At 33.0% G+C, this 14,650-nt stretch overlaps 1 protein-coding gene and 1 non-coding gene across 2 annotated transcripts in view; one reads left to right on the top strand and one right to left on the bottom strand.

Moving 5' to 3' along the window:
• The window catches only part of NCAM2 (neural cell adhesion molecule 2), a 210,242-nt gene that overhangs the window by 40,210 nt on the left and 155,382 nt on the right, over positions 1-14,650 (top strand). The window contains exons 7-8 of the mRNA XM_040621667.1: positions 9,787-9,947; positions 12,117-12,262. Of these exons, the coding sequence (XP_040477601.1) occupies positions 9,787-9,947; positions 12,117-12,262 (307 nt within the window). The remainder of the gene's footprint in view (positions 1-9,786; positions 9,948-12,116; positions 12,263-14,650) is intronic.
• Positions 14,034-14,136, bottom strand: LOC121100589. Its single transcript, XR_005832337.1, has one exon. It is a non-coding gene; the product is annotated as a U6 spliceosomal RNA (small nuclear RNA).

The following is a 14,650-nucleotide window of genomic DNA, read 5'->3' as shown; positions in this document are numbered from 1 at the left end:
CTGACTGATATTCTGTTCTGTTTAATACAGCAGGTAGCAATAAACAAGATATTTCTTCAAATAAGGTAAATAGATGTTCTTTGCAAACATTAATTACTTTGTGACATACTGTTGGTATTTTCTGAAGGACTACACATCAAACATTAACATATTCACCCCAGATAATGATCATGTATCTCAGAGACTTCTGTTTTCTGGTTTGTATCCTTAAGAGTCAATGTTACATCTAATTGCGGCCCAGAAAAGCTCTTGGATCATTCATTACAATGAACAAATATTGTTCTGGAATCTCATTCTCATCATTTTATCTTTCCAGAGAGACTTCCTTCTGTTTAGATTTCTGTCTTAAAGTTCAACATTTGTTCAAAATTCTCATATTTAAGTGGAAACATAATTATCATACAGGCTAGAATAAATCAAATTCAGAGGCTAATATAGTTAAGTCATTTAAATCTTTATATCTTCATGTGGCATATGTTTGGGTTCATCCTTTAATAGTGTAAATAATAATTGTTCTATTCTGTGAATATTTAATATATATGGGAGAACGGGAGTATATGATAGTGACATTGACAAAGTTAAAATTAGTATTAGAGGGAAGTTTTTCTTTTGACATATGTAGATATAAGCATGTTATCCTTGCTAAAAGAAAAAAAAATCCCATAATCATTAGGTAATATAGGGCAGAAGTCCAACGAGAAAGACCCAGACTACCTGTTGCACAGAGATAATATAGCCAAGGGATATGAATGAAGCCAATAAAGAAAATAGTTGAGGACCAAACAGTGGGAAAAATAAGTTTTCACAAAGAGAATCAGGAGCACTTGGTGACATGGAAGCCAAAGTGGAAATAAAAGCAGCTGCTCTAACATATCTCTACTTTGGTCCCATTCAAATGCTTCTTCTACATCTGTTGAGAATACTCTACGGATTTTTATCAATGGCCCACTAATCAGTGAATCCCGTTGATTTTCAAATGTTCAAGCAGTTTCGCATTCCTTGAACTGAAGCCACTTGATTATGCTGTATTGCCCTTTTTAAGTATTGCTGCAGTCATTATGCTTATAATTTGTGGAAATTTTTCCTACACCATTATGAGAGAGATTGTCTTATTTTTGTGTTCTTATTCTTGACTTGTTTGGGATCAGAGCAATACTGACCTCATAGAATGAGTTCGGGAAGGGTTTCCTCTTTTGTTTTCCAGAAGAGTGTATATATAATGCTTATTATTTTTTACTTAATTATTTGGAAAATTTTCCAGTGAAACAGCTTGTGCTAGGACTTCTCTTGTGTAAAGGTTTAATTACAATTTCAAGTTCTTTCATAGATCTAGACCAGTAATGCCTTTGTCTTTAGTGGTCTCTGGTGATATATATATATAAATATATTTCCAGCAATTTGTCCATTTCATTTCAGTTGTTCTTACTAGCATAAAGTCATTTACAGTATTCTCTTATTATAATTTGTGCATTATCTATATTGATCTTCCCTTTCTTCTCATCCTTGATAACTCTTCTTAAAATTCATTATTTCAGTTCTTGCTCTCTTCCACCTCGATCTGTCTGTATATAAGTTTTTGAGAGGATCTTTCTCAAATTAGATCAGCTTTTTTTTCAACTATTTTCTATTTTGTTTTTCTAAATTCTAGTTCATTGATTTTTTGCTTTTATTTTTATTATTGTCTTCCTTTTATTTACTTTGTGTTTAATATTCTCTTCTTTTTTAGTGGCTTAAATGGATACTTATGTCATTGATTTCAATCATTTATACTTTTCTAATATAAGCATACATTTTTCCCTTTAAATAATACTTTGCACCTTACTAATTTTACTATGCCACAGTTCCATTTTTTGTCCAGTTCAAATATATTTTTTAAAGATTTTATTTATTTATTTATTTATTTATTTATTTGAGAGAAAGAGAGACAGAGAACGCTCCTGCATGAGCACGAGTTGGGGGAGGGGCAGAGGGCGAGGGAGAAGCAGGCTCCCTGTTGAGTGCAGAGCCTGATGTAGGGCTTGATCCCAGGACTCAGAAATCATGAGCTGAGCTGAAGGCAGATGCTTAACTGCATGAGTCACCCAGGCACCCCTTCTTCAAATATTTTTAATTTTTTTCTTGTAATATTATCTTGTTTCATTTTATTTAAATTCTAGTTAGTTAACATATGGTATAATATTAGTTTCAGGTGTAGAATTTTAGAGATTCATCACTCACATATAATACCCGGTGCTTATGATAAAAAGAGCCCTCCGTAATCCCCATCACCCATTTAACCCTTCCCCCTCCCCGCCCCTCCAGCAACCCTCAGTTTGTTCCCTGTAGTTAAGAGTCTGTTTTATGGTTTGCCTCTTTCTCTCTTTTCCCCCCTATGTTAATGTGTTTTGTGTCTTAAATTCTACACAGGAGTGAAATCATATGGTATTTGTCTTTCTCTGACTGACTTATTTTGCTTAGCATAATATAATCTAATTCCATCCACATCGTTGCAAAAGGCAAGATTTGATTGTTTTTGATGGCTGAGTAATATTCCAGTGTGTGTGTGTGTGTGTGTGTGTGTGTGTGTGTGTGTATTCCATTGTGGTATTTCTTTATCCAATTTCTTTATCCATTCATCAGTTGATGGATATTTGGGCTCTTTCCATAATTCGGCTATTGTTGATTTTGCTGCTATAAACATCAGGATGCCTGTGTCCCTTTGAATCAGTTCTTGTAATGTTATTTTTGACATCGGTTATTTAAAATGTTGCTGATTTGTTTCCAAATATTTCAGTATATTTCACATTTATTTCTGCTACTAGTTTCTAAATTCCTTAACTGTCAGAAAACATACTTTGTATGATATCAATTTATTTAAATTTACTAGGTCTAACTTTATGATCTGTATTTTTAAATGTTCTGTTTGCACTTGACAATATATGTGTGTGTGTGTATCTATATGTCTATATATAGGGATAGATAGATAGATGATAGATAGATAGATAGATAGATAGATGATAGATAGATAATAGATAGATGATAGATAGATAGATAATAGATAGATGATTGATAGATAGATAGATAGATAGATAGATAGATAGATAGATAGATAGATATTCCACTATTCTATGGAGGAGTCTCTAAATATCAAATAAGTCAGCTAGTTGATTAATATTGTTCACATCTTCTATATACTTACTGATTTCACAAATAATGTCTATTACTGTGCTCTGTTCTATTTTATTCCATGTCTTTTGAAGCTGTTATATGTTAAACATTTATCAACATAAGATCAATATTATAAAAATTATTAAAGAACTTTGTTTAGGATTAAAATGATACCAGATAGAACTTTGAGTCCTTTTTTCTATTTTCAAATTTTATGTTTTTAAGTCCACTAAATTATATTGATATATTTTCAAGTTCATTGATATTTTTCCTTTTGCAATGTTTAATCTGCTGTCAAATCTACCAGGGTAATTTTTCATCATCCTGTTTTTTATCCCTATAAGTTTGATGGAGGACTTTATTTTTGAGGCAAAATTGGTATAAATCATTAATAGCTTCAGCCGCATATCGTAATAATTTGATTTTCATGTACATTACAATGTGATCAGCACGATAAGTCTAGTTACCATCTGTCACCATACAATGGTTTCCCTTCCCCGATTTCACCCACCCCCTAACAGCCTTCCCCTTTGACATCCACCAGCCCATTCTTAGTATCAATGAGATTGTGTTCATTCCTTTTGTTTTTTAGGTTCTACATGTAAGCAAAATCATATGGTATCTATCTTTCTCTGACTGACTTATATCACTTAGCATAATACTTTTAGGGTCCACTGATGATTGGGTTGCCTGGGTGGCTCAGCCATTAAGCGTCTGCCTTTGGCTCAGGTCATGATCCCAGGGTCCTGGGATCGAGCCCCGCATCAACCTCCCTGCTCAGCAGGAAGCCTGCTTCTCCCTCTCACACTCCCCTTGCTTGTGTTCCCTCTCTTGCTGTCTCTGTCAAGTAAGTAAATAAAATCTTAAAAAAAAAAAATACTTTTAGGGTCCATTTGTGTTGTCAAAAATGACAAGATTTCCTTCTTTTTCTATGGGATTTTTCTAGTTTTCTTCTTGTAATTGATTTCTAGTTTCATATCATTGTGGTCAGAAAAGATGCTTGGTATGATTTCAGTCTTCTTAGTTGTACTGAGACTTGTTTGTAGCCTAATGCCATTTATCCTGGAGAATATTCTGTGTATACTTGAGAAGAATGTGTATTCTGCTTCTTTTCGATAGACTGTTCTGTATATGTATCTATTACGTCCATCTGGTCTAATGTGTTGTGTAAGGCCAATGTTCCCTTATTGATTTTCTGTCTGGATGATAGATCTATTGGTGTAAATGAGGTATTAAAGTCCTCTACTACTATTGTATTGCTGTCAATTTCTAACTTCAGGTCTGTTAATACTTGCTATATATATTTAGGTGCTCCTATTTTGGGTACATAATTATATACAAATGTTATATCCTCTTTTTCGAATGACCCTTTTATCATTACATAATGTCCTTCCTTATGTTTTGTATAGTAGTTTTGTTTTAAAGTCATCATTTTGTCTGAAAGAAGTACAGCTGTGCTAGCTTTGTTTTCATTTTTATTTGCATGGAATTTCTTTTTCTGTCCCTTCACTTTAAATCTCGGTGTGCCCATAGATCTGAAGCAGGTCTCTTATAGGCAGCTTATCAATAGGTCTTGTTTTATCCATTCAGCCATTATATGTCTTTTGATTGGAGAACTTAGTCCATTTGCATTTAAAATAATTATTGTTTCCTTTCCTAGGTTGGTTAAGTCATCAGCCATTATTTTTTCAATAAGTTTTCTGTTCCTTTCTCTTTCTATTCTCCTTCTGGGACCCCATAATGTGAATATTACTCCACTTCATGTCCCATAGGTCCCATAAGCTGTCTTCACTTTTTAAAATTCTTTTTGTTGTTGTTGTTATTATTGTTGTTGTTGTTCCTTTTGGGTGAGCTCCACTGCCCTGTCTTCCAGGTTGCTGATCTGTTCTGCTTCGTCAAAACTGTGGTTGAAATTCTTTACTGTATTTTTTTCGGGTTAGTTATTGTATTCTTCAGTTCCATGACTTCTGTTTGATACTTTCTTACATTTTCTGTCTGTTTGATGTTCTCACTGTGTTTGTCCATTCTTCTCCCAATTCAGTGAGCATCTTTATAACCATTACTTTGAACTCTTTGTCAGGTATATTACTTATCTCTATTTCAATAAGGATTTTTTCTTTTCTAAGGTTTTATATTGTGTGTGTGTGTGTGTGTGTGTGTGTGTGTGTGTGTGTGTTTAGTGTATTCTTGTTTTCTCATTTTGTTTTTCTGTATTTTTTTTTAAGATTTTATTTATTTATTTTACAGAGACAGCCAGCGAGAGAGGGAACACAAGCAGGGGGAGTGGGAGAGGAAGAAGCAGGCTCCTAGCATTGGAGCCTGATGTGGGGCTTGATCCCAGAATGCTGGGACCACGCCCTGAGCCGAAGGCAGATGCTTAACGATTGAGCCACCCAGGCGCCCCTGTTTTTCTGTATATTTTTGTTTCTGTGTATTACATGAAACAGCTATCTCTCCCATTCTAAAAGGAGTGACCGTGTGTAGGTGATGAAACTTTTTGTTCAACATGACCCTAGTTCTAGGTTGTCTCTTGAACTTTAAGCTTACCTATGTAGTCTGACTTATTCTTAATAGGGGAGAGCACAAGGGTGGAATGAACAGCTTGCTGCAGTAGGGTCTAGGGAGATGCAGCATGTGGGCAGGGTGAGCCCGCTGGCTTCAGAGAGGCTCTGGGGGAGTCCTGAGGGGGCCCAGGACAGAGTGAGCTCACTGGCAATAGTACGGCCACTGGAGCATGTGGGCAGGGCAAGCCAGGCAGCTGCAGCAGGGCTATAGGAGAGCAGCTGCAACAGGACTATGTGGGGCAAGCCCTACAATACTAGCAAGGTTGAATGAGAATGCAAAAATGGTGCCCACCAGCATCTTCTCTGCTTGAGAAGGTCCTACCAGACTCCTGGGTCTCCAGCACATGCTAATGAATGTCCATTGCATATAGAAAGTTGTTTTCCAAACTACATTTTTTTTGCAGATTCCTGGGGTAAGTCTGTAAGACCTTTAAAAGCAGCCTTTCCATTTCTCACAGCCTTATGGATGTCTGGGGTATAAGTCTTTTTGCTTTGCAGAGTCAGATATTTTGGATGTTCATCTCGCTGGTGTAAATTCCACGGGTTGGAGTGCCTGATATAGGGCACAAGCCCCTCACTTCTCAGGGAAAAATGCCAAATTTGTGTGGTCCCTCCAAATTGTGATTTGCTATGTTGAGGGTAGGGATTTTGGTGAGATTATGTCTCTGCCTCTCTTACCTGTCTCAATGTAGCCCTTTTAACTTTTGTTGTGGAGAAGCTCTTAAGCTAGTTTTCCAGTATTTTTCAAGGGGAATTGATCCTTGTGTAGCTGAAGATTTGGTGTGTCCATGGGAGGAGTTGAGTTCAGAGCCTTCCTACGTCACCATCTTGAACTTCCCCTCCATGTACTCAATATTTATTATACATTCTACGATAGAGGACTTTATCTTTTCTTCCATTCCTCTTACAATGCTTGTATTTTACTTCCTTTGAACATATAGAATATATTCCAATAGTTATTTTAACAATCTTTTCTCCTAATTCTATCATCTGTGTCATTTCTGGATCTTTTAATTGATTAAATTTTCTCTTTGTTGTGTGTCATATTTTCCTGCTTATATGCTATACTGGTGATTTTTGATTGAGTGCCAGGTATTAATGATTTTATGTTTTGGAGTACTGGATATTCTTGTATACTCTTACTCTAGTTTTAGATATAAGAAGTAACTTGGGAAAAGTTTGATCATCTGAGGATTGCTTTTAGGCTCTTCTAGTGGATCCAGAGCAATCTTCATTTTAGGGTTAACTTGATTCCATTACTGAAGTAATATTCTTCTAAGGAGGTGACAGTGTTCTGCATTTTAGGTCTTTATACCCTGTATGGTTGAGATGCAAATTATTCCTGGTTCTGGGATTGTTGTTCTTTACTTTTTCCTATGCTGGGAAATCCTTACTGGCAAGCAGTCACTAATCAGTAGTTAGTCAAAGATTGGTTGGGGATGCACTGCAGATCTCTCTACCCTCTTTCTTGTGCAGCTGTCTTTTCTTATATTCTCTGATCCACAAATTCCGGTACCTTAACTTCCTCCAACTGAGAACTCTGCCTGGCTGTGTTTGGGTTCTGCCTCTATGAGCTATATCTTGGAAACTCTCTTCAAGTAGTAGGTTGTGGTGGTCTTTAGAGGTCACTGTCATGAGCTACTTGTTCATTAGTGTTTGAAAACTGTTATTTAATAAGTGTCTATTGTGTGCTGTTTACAGTGGGAGGGCAGATATGGTCCCTGTTACTCCATTATGTTTAAAAGTGGAATTGTGCTCTCTTCTTTATCTCTTCCACTAATCCCTGATTCTAATCCCTATTTTCTCATGCCTAGAAAAGGGATACTTAGAGAAGTGGTTTGCATTTTAAAGTATAGGTTTACAGAATTCCATCAGAATTCCTTGGGAGTCTTTTTCAGAAACAGCATTCCTCAGAAGTGGACTATGAATAATAACAAGTACATTCTATATCGCAAGTTTATTAGGAGAGTAGTATTAAAGAGTTATTACTTTGGTTACATCTCTTGCTGATATTTTTAAATTGAGCTCTTGAAGGGACCATAGTCTTTACATACTGATTTCCTCTAAATCTCTTCAAGATCTGCCCATCCACTTCAGAGCCCAAATCACAAATGTCTTTTTTTTTCCCATGAAAATTTCCAGAGTATTTCACCCATCTTCTTTTTCCTTCTCTCCTACTATAGTATATCCCTTCTTGCCTCTACCCAGCACACAAAAAGTTATGAATAAATTCATTAATGGGATCTACCTTACCTTCTGTTACTGCTCTTACTGCCAATCGTATTATGAATTCTTCATGATAGGTAACCACGTCTCACTCATTTGCTATACTTCAAACATTTAGCACAATATTCCAAATGAGATAGGGAAATAATTCTCTTTATCAGAAAGAACACTAGAATGTAGTTAATCTGCTGCTTATATTACTGTGTAAATCTAGATTTCTTCATCTGTGAGTATAAGGGTGGGAAAATCATACTTAAAATTTTAGTTCTCCATTCTGTGAATGAGGGTAGGAGGGAAAATGGACATATGAGCTAATTGTGAGTTTTGAACCAAGTAGAATAAATAAGGAAATTGTCTTATAAGCCATAAATTGCTTAATCTCCTAGTGTGTTATTATTATTATTATTGTTATTCTACAAATTAATACTTTCTACTGACTAGAGTAAAAAATATATTGTATCACTAATTGCTGTGAAAGTTCTAGCTATATGTTATATTCTAGACAAAATTGCTAAAACATCATTTTTAGTTATGTTTTAGATTAATAAAAATATTAAAAAATTATGAAATAGAGCAATATATGTATCATATATATATTAGTATTTTACAAAAGCTACTTTTGCACCCCACTCTTATGCAATTTTTGCACATTTCGTGATATCTTTAGCGATGTCAATAGAAACTGGAAACACAGATGTTAATGAGTCATAGAGGGATAAGTATTATATTAAGATACGTGCCAATGCTTTCTGGAAAGTGAAACCAGAATTCACTGGAAAGATCATTTAGTGTATTGAAGAAATGTTCTCTTTCATTCTAGGAAATATTTATTATAATCCTTTCAGATTTTTTTTTTTTTAATTTAAACTTGTATGGGCAAATAGATATCCCATCCCTTAAGGACAGATCTTAAACATTTTACATTAGCGGGCCTTACAATCAATTCAATCCTTCAAAATACCATTTTAAGAAAAAGATAGAAGGAAAACTAAAGGAGAAAGAAAAAGAGAAGGAAGAAGAGGAAATGAGGAGAATAAACTAGAATGGAAGGGAATATACAGTAAAAGAAGGTTTCACACGTATTAAGGGGAATTGTAGAAATTATTTAAGATTTAAGTATATTTAAGGTATTTCTTACAGTAAGTTATAGAAAAAGTTTGAAAGACATTTTTATAGATAACAAAAACTAGAGGTGGAGGAGAGTGAAGACTCAGAAAGAACTTGGAAAATATTGCAAATTATTTATGTCTAAGAGGGAACATAACTAAGAAAAGTAGTTTCTTCTCATTCATAAATTAAATCATCCTGTTCAGCATAATTTCTCTAACTGCATTTGCACATAAGTGTTTCATCTTACCCTCTTATTGGTAGTACTTATTTACAATATAAATTGGTAACATAATTTAATTGCATTTACTTTGAAACTTCTTTAAAGAATGTTCCCATAGAAATTCTCTTAAAAGTGTCCTAGGGACCTAGTAAATAAATACGTGTTGACCTCACCAACTTAAAAAGTGTATATGGAATTAAAATCAGCAAAACAAAATTTTTTTGCTAATAAAGTAAAAATTGAACCAATATGCTTTTTCTTTGCCTAAGATCAATGTTAAGATTTCGACATAGCTCAAATGTTATTCTTGTCTCTAAATTCAAAGCAATTTTCAAGTATAATTTTACTCTCTAGTAATTGGGTTTTACTGGGCTACTAAAAGTATACTTGTGATTAGAATATAGGTTTGTCTATCCAAACCATGTAATGATTAACAACTACTGATCAAAAAATTGAGTACAATATCCTCTGAGTTATGAAGTCAGATTTATGAAGATCAACCTCTGTTTTCTTCTTTAGGAATGGCAAGTTCATTGAAGAAAATGAGAAGTACATATTGAAAGGAAGCAATACAGAACTCACTGTCAGGAACATAATTAATAGTGATGGGGGTCCTTATATCTGCAGGGCCACAAATAAAGCAGGAGAAGATGAAAAGCAGGCATTTCTCCAGGTCTTTGGTAAGTATTATAGCATAGTGGTTAAAATTATGATGTCTACAGGGAGGTCTGAGTCAAATTCTACTCTGTCACTTATATGTCACTAACTTTCTAAAATTAAATCTGTTTTCTCATCTGAAATATATTTTAGCATTGCAGCTACCAGATAGAATTATTTTAAGAATTACATGAAATGATACATGTATATTCTTATAAAATATTGGCTGACTGATAACAGAAGATGGAAGAAAATTACTTTAAATTATACATACTGGGATCTGTTATAACTTATAGATAATTTATATTTACATATATATGGGTTGGTCTTCATAAATCTTTAAGTGACACATATTGAGATTTGTTTTACTTTTAATATACTTCAAAACAACACAGCTATAAAGCTATAATTAGGAAATATTGACCTGTAACTATAAGAAAATACTCCCCTTTCATTCTATTAAAAGGAAATATAATATAAATATCTTCCATATTTACCAAGAGCCATATTGCCTTCTTTGGGGAGCTTACAGAAAGCAGAGAACTGGTAAGGTGTGTGTGTTTTTGTGTTTTTTGTTTTTAATTGATTTAGCTTCCATTATGTTTGTAAGAAGAAAAGCAATTTAGTGGTGTATTTGGAATATATCATTGTCTTTAAAAAGCATAACACAAAATTATATGCACTAATAACATTTAATGTGTTCTCTCCATTTTTCAAAACACTGTTATCAAAATCCTTTCACAACAAAGAGGGGAGGTGGGAAGAAAGGAAGGAAAATTCTGTGAAGTAAGAAGGACCACAGTTATGTAGAGGAAAGAGTAAATAAATTTAAAACTGTTTGAAATTATGGAAAGCCACTTAACTCATTTTAGCAGTATTCCCCACTTAACAAGATAGTTCTCTTTAGAACCTGCACTAAATAAATATGACTCAGTATAAAAATAAATTAATTAATTACAAACAATAGTTTCTGAGATAATCCCAAAGGTAGATATTCTCAATTTACATCAAAGAGCTAATATGAAATACTATATAGTCATTTGTTTTTTTTACTAGGGTGGCAGTGAGTGAGATCAAAGAGATAAACAAAAGAAAGATTCTAATATTTTCATCTTTTCAAATGGAAAATACTTCATGATATGCTACGTCACGTTGTAATCACTTTTTTATAATAACACTAAACAAATTTGCATTGTGCTTGAAACAAAATCAAATATATATAGTAGAAATCCAACTAAATCCATTAAAGTCAATGGAGTAAACACTGAGTTGTTAAAAATTATACATGCCATTATTTCCAATATTAGGAACCCAGTTTACTAAGATTAAAAACAAATTATTTATATCCCATGTTTAATTACATTTAAAGATTAAATAAACTGTTACTTTTTTGAAATACCAAGTGCTGGCTTTCATCCTTTTTAAGTTCTACCATGCAAAAATTTAAGAAATGCAGATAATACAGACTTTACAATCATAAAGCTCTGTGGTATCATGTAAATTTGCGGATGAACATAATTTTTAATATAAAGATAATTTAAATTAGTAGACATAATGTTTTTTCTCATTACTGAAGTCATAATTATAAAGAAATGATTAGTTACAATGCCTAAAATATTGTTAAAATAAACTGAAGTAAAAATAAGTCAATTGGAATTATATAAGAAACTAACATATATATATTTACTTCATAAATATTTTAAATATTGTGCATAATTATACTTGCTACATATTCAAGATATAATCATCGTTTTCCTTCTTGGGTGAAATTATTTTTACAGCTTAAGAGATAACCACTAAACAAGCAGATGTCACGCACAAACACACGCACACTCATAAACTTAAGCACCATGTGGCTTTAAAAGAGGAAATTTTAATTTTGTAGGTTTAAGAGAGTAAAAAATAAAGGTCTTTTAAATTACAAAATTTCAAAAGGAATTATAATTTCTATGTTGCCTTCTAAGCCACTTTAAATTATTTTAATGATAATCAATGAGAATTGTTTTCTAAAGCTTTTTTCCTGTACTTTGTGAGTCTCTTGGCATTCCTTTTAAGCAAAGCATGCTGCTGTAAACTGCCACAAATAACTCTATCCTGTACTAATGTGGACTTAAATGCCCACTATGGCTTTTAAGTCTGAATGGTAATATTTTCCTCCCATACAGATTGAGTAATGTATATATTCTTTACAGTACAGCCTCACATAATACAGCTTAAAAATGAGACTACGTATGAGAATGGTGAAGTCACACTTATATGTGAAGCAGAAGGCGAGCCTATTCCAGAAATCACTTGGAAAAGAGCAGTAGATGGCATCACATTTTCTGAAGGCGATAAGGTAATAGGAACTCAATATATAGTGATTTTCAATACCATTGTATTTTCAGAGTTTTGCATGTTATGAAATCTCTCATTGGATTCCAGTTTACCAAGTAATTTGTAGAAATGCAAGAAATGGTTTAAATTTTAAAAAGGTAACTCTACCACAGTCAGCCTAAAAAAAGTGGAGGAGATAAAAACGAAAGTGTGATATTTAAAGATGTTTTTCATTAAGCCACAAATCTTAGTTTGTTGATATTCTTTTATTTGCTTGCATGGACTTTTGGCATACATTGAATCTATAAATTTTGTTATTGCAATTTTAGCCCTCCTCCACCTCATGCTGTGAAAATGAAAGTCATTCCAATTCACCAGATTCTGCTGTCACCATTAACTCTTCACTCTTTAGAATTGTCTTTGTGCAGTGGAAGGTTAGGTTTTTGCTTTCATGTAATTTAGAATCTAATAAAGAGAAATAAGCACAAATACAACAAAATGCAGCATTTTGGCAGTTGTCATTCCCATGTAAATTGGTGACCTGTCACCATAATGCATTCAAATTACTAAGAAATTAATTAATAGATGTTCATTATTGTTATTTTTCATAGTTCATATAAAACTCCAAAGTATGGACAAAAGTGAAACAGAAAGGAAAAGATAGTGAATTAGTGATATGATGAATTGACATTTCACACGTGTAAAAGAGGGAAGATTAAGCTAAGAGGTCTCTCTTACAGAACCCTTAATATTAAAGACAAACCCCTTTAAACCTTTCATTAATTTAAATCGAGTTCTGCAAAAGACAGTGATTTCTACAATGTAAGTACCTTTGACTTATCAACATTGATAGCAGAAAAATTTGAAACCAATTTATCTGGAAGACATTTTCTATCACTCCAACTCATCATGTAGTTTTGAAAATGCTAACTCCATAAATTGACAAAACAGCCATCTCCCTGCCTATTAACTATTTATTCTTTGCAAGAATTGTATTCACATATATATATGTATATACGTAGGTATCATACATATATATATAAGATATACATGATATGTATTCATTTATATATATATATATATATATATATATATATATCACACTTCTTTGCCTCATTTCCTCCATATGATGGCATTTTTAAGAGTTTATCTTTTTTGGTAATAGTTATACTATTTTGATATGCTTATTTTTATATACAAATTGAAAATCAGATTTATAAAATATCTTCTGGCAACCCAGAGAAACCATACAGACTTTGCTTTAACATTTTCTTAACAGAAAATCACAGATATTATTTAGACACAGTTGTCAAATCTGAAAGGAGTTATATTTCCATAAAATTATTTTAAATTATAGAAAAAAAACAATTAGAGGGGTGCATGGGTGGTTCATTTGGTTAAGCATCTGCCTTTGGCTCAGGTCATGATCCTGGAGTCCCAGGATGTAGCCCCATGTCAAGCTCCCCGTTCAGCAGGGAGTCTGCTTCTGCCTCTCCTGCTCCCCCTGCTTGTGCTCTTTCTCTCTCTCTCTCTGTCAAATAAATAAATAAAATCTTTAAACAAAACAAAACAAATAAAAAACAATTAGATATTAAAAACTGTAGGTAATTTCTTTAGACAAGATCACTCAAAAATAATAATTTTCATGTCTGTAAACCCTTATTAATTATACCTTCATATTCCTAACTCATGCTTTCATTATATTCTTGTCCACTGTAAAATTCCTAAAAGTTCTCATCTTTTTTTTTCATTAGTAGCTGTTAATTGATTAATGATTTGATATAAAGTTATTTAAAAATATGGAATGCTTCACAAATTTGCCTGTCGTCCTTACTCAAGGGCCATAATAATCTTCTCTGTATCATTCCAATTTTAGTCTATGTGCTGCTGAAGCAAGCAAGCCAGCACCTAAAACTTCTCATCTTAAAGATAGTGTTTGCTCTTCATTTAATAGATGTTTCCTTATGTGTATACCAAATATGAGAGACAGATTATATTCGGTTATTTTATCATGAAAAGTTGTCAAGTAACCAGAAGGCTGGGATATTTTTTTCTACACTGTAAACCCCAGATCACCCAAAACTATATTATAGCAATTTCTTCTCTAGTAGTTATGAAGAATAATAACTAGCTTTGCTTGAATAGAACTTTCTCTATTAAAATACTTATCTTTCTTTTTTTTTTTGGTTTATTTGCTAGAAAACAATTATAGAAACCCATATATGCTTTTGTTTTTTCAAATGTAACTTTTATCCAGTGGATAAAGAAATTAAAGTTATTCACTTTCTATCATGACATTTCTCCAAAATTATTTTAAGATATCATATCTTATTTTTTGCATAGTAAGCCTCATTTCTCCTAACATGACTAGTTTCTTCAACAGCCAAAATTCAAAAACGGAATGGTTGAC

Source organism: Ursus maritimus, unplaced genomic scaffold (genome assembly GCF_017311325.1).
Source record: "Ursus maritimus isolate PB19 unplaced genomic scaffold, ASM1731132v1 scaffold_4, whole genome shotgun sequence".
NCBI classification, from domain to species: Eukaryota; Metazoa; Chordata; class Mammalia; order Carnivora; family Ursidae; genus Ursus; species Ursus maritimus.
The sequence above is the reverse complement of the archived record's forward strand: the minus strand, read 5'-3'. Positions and strand labels throughout refer to the sequence as shown.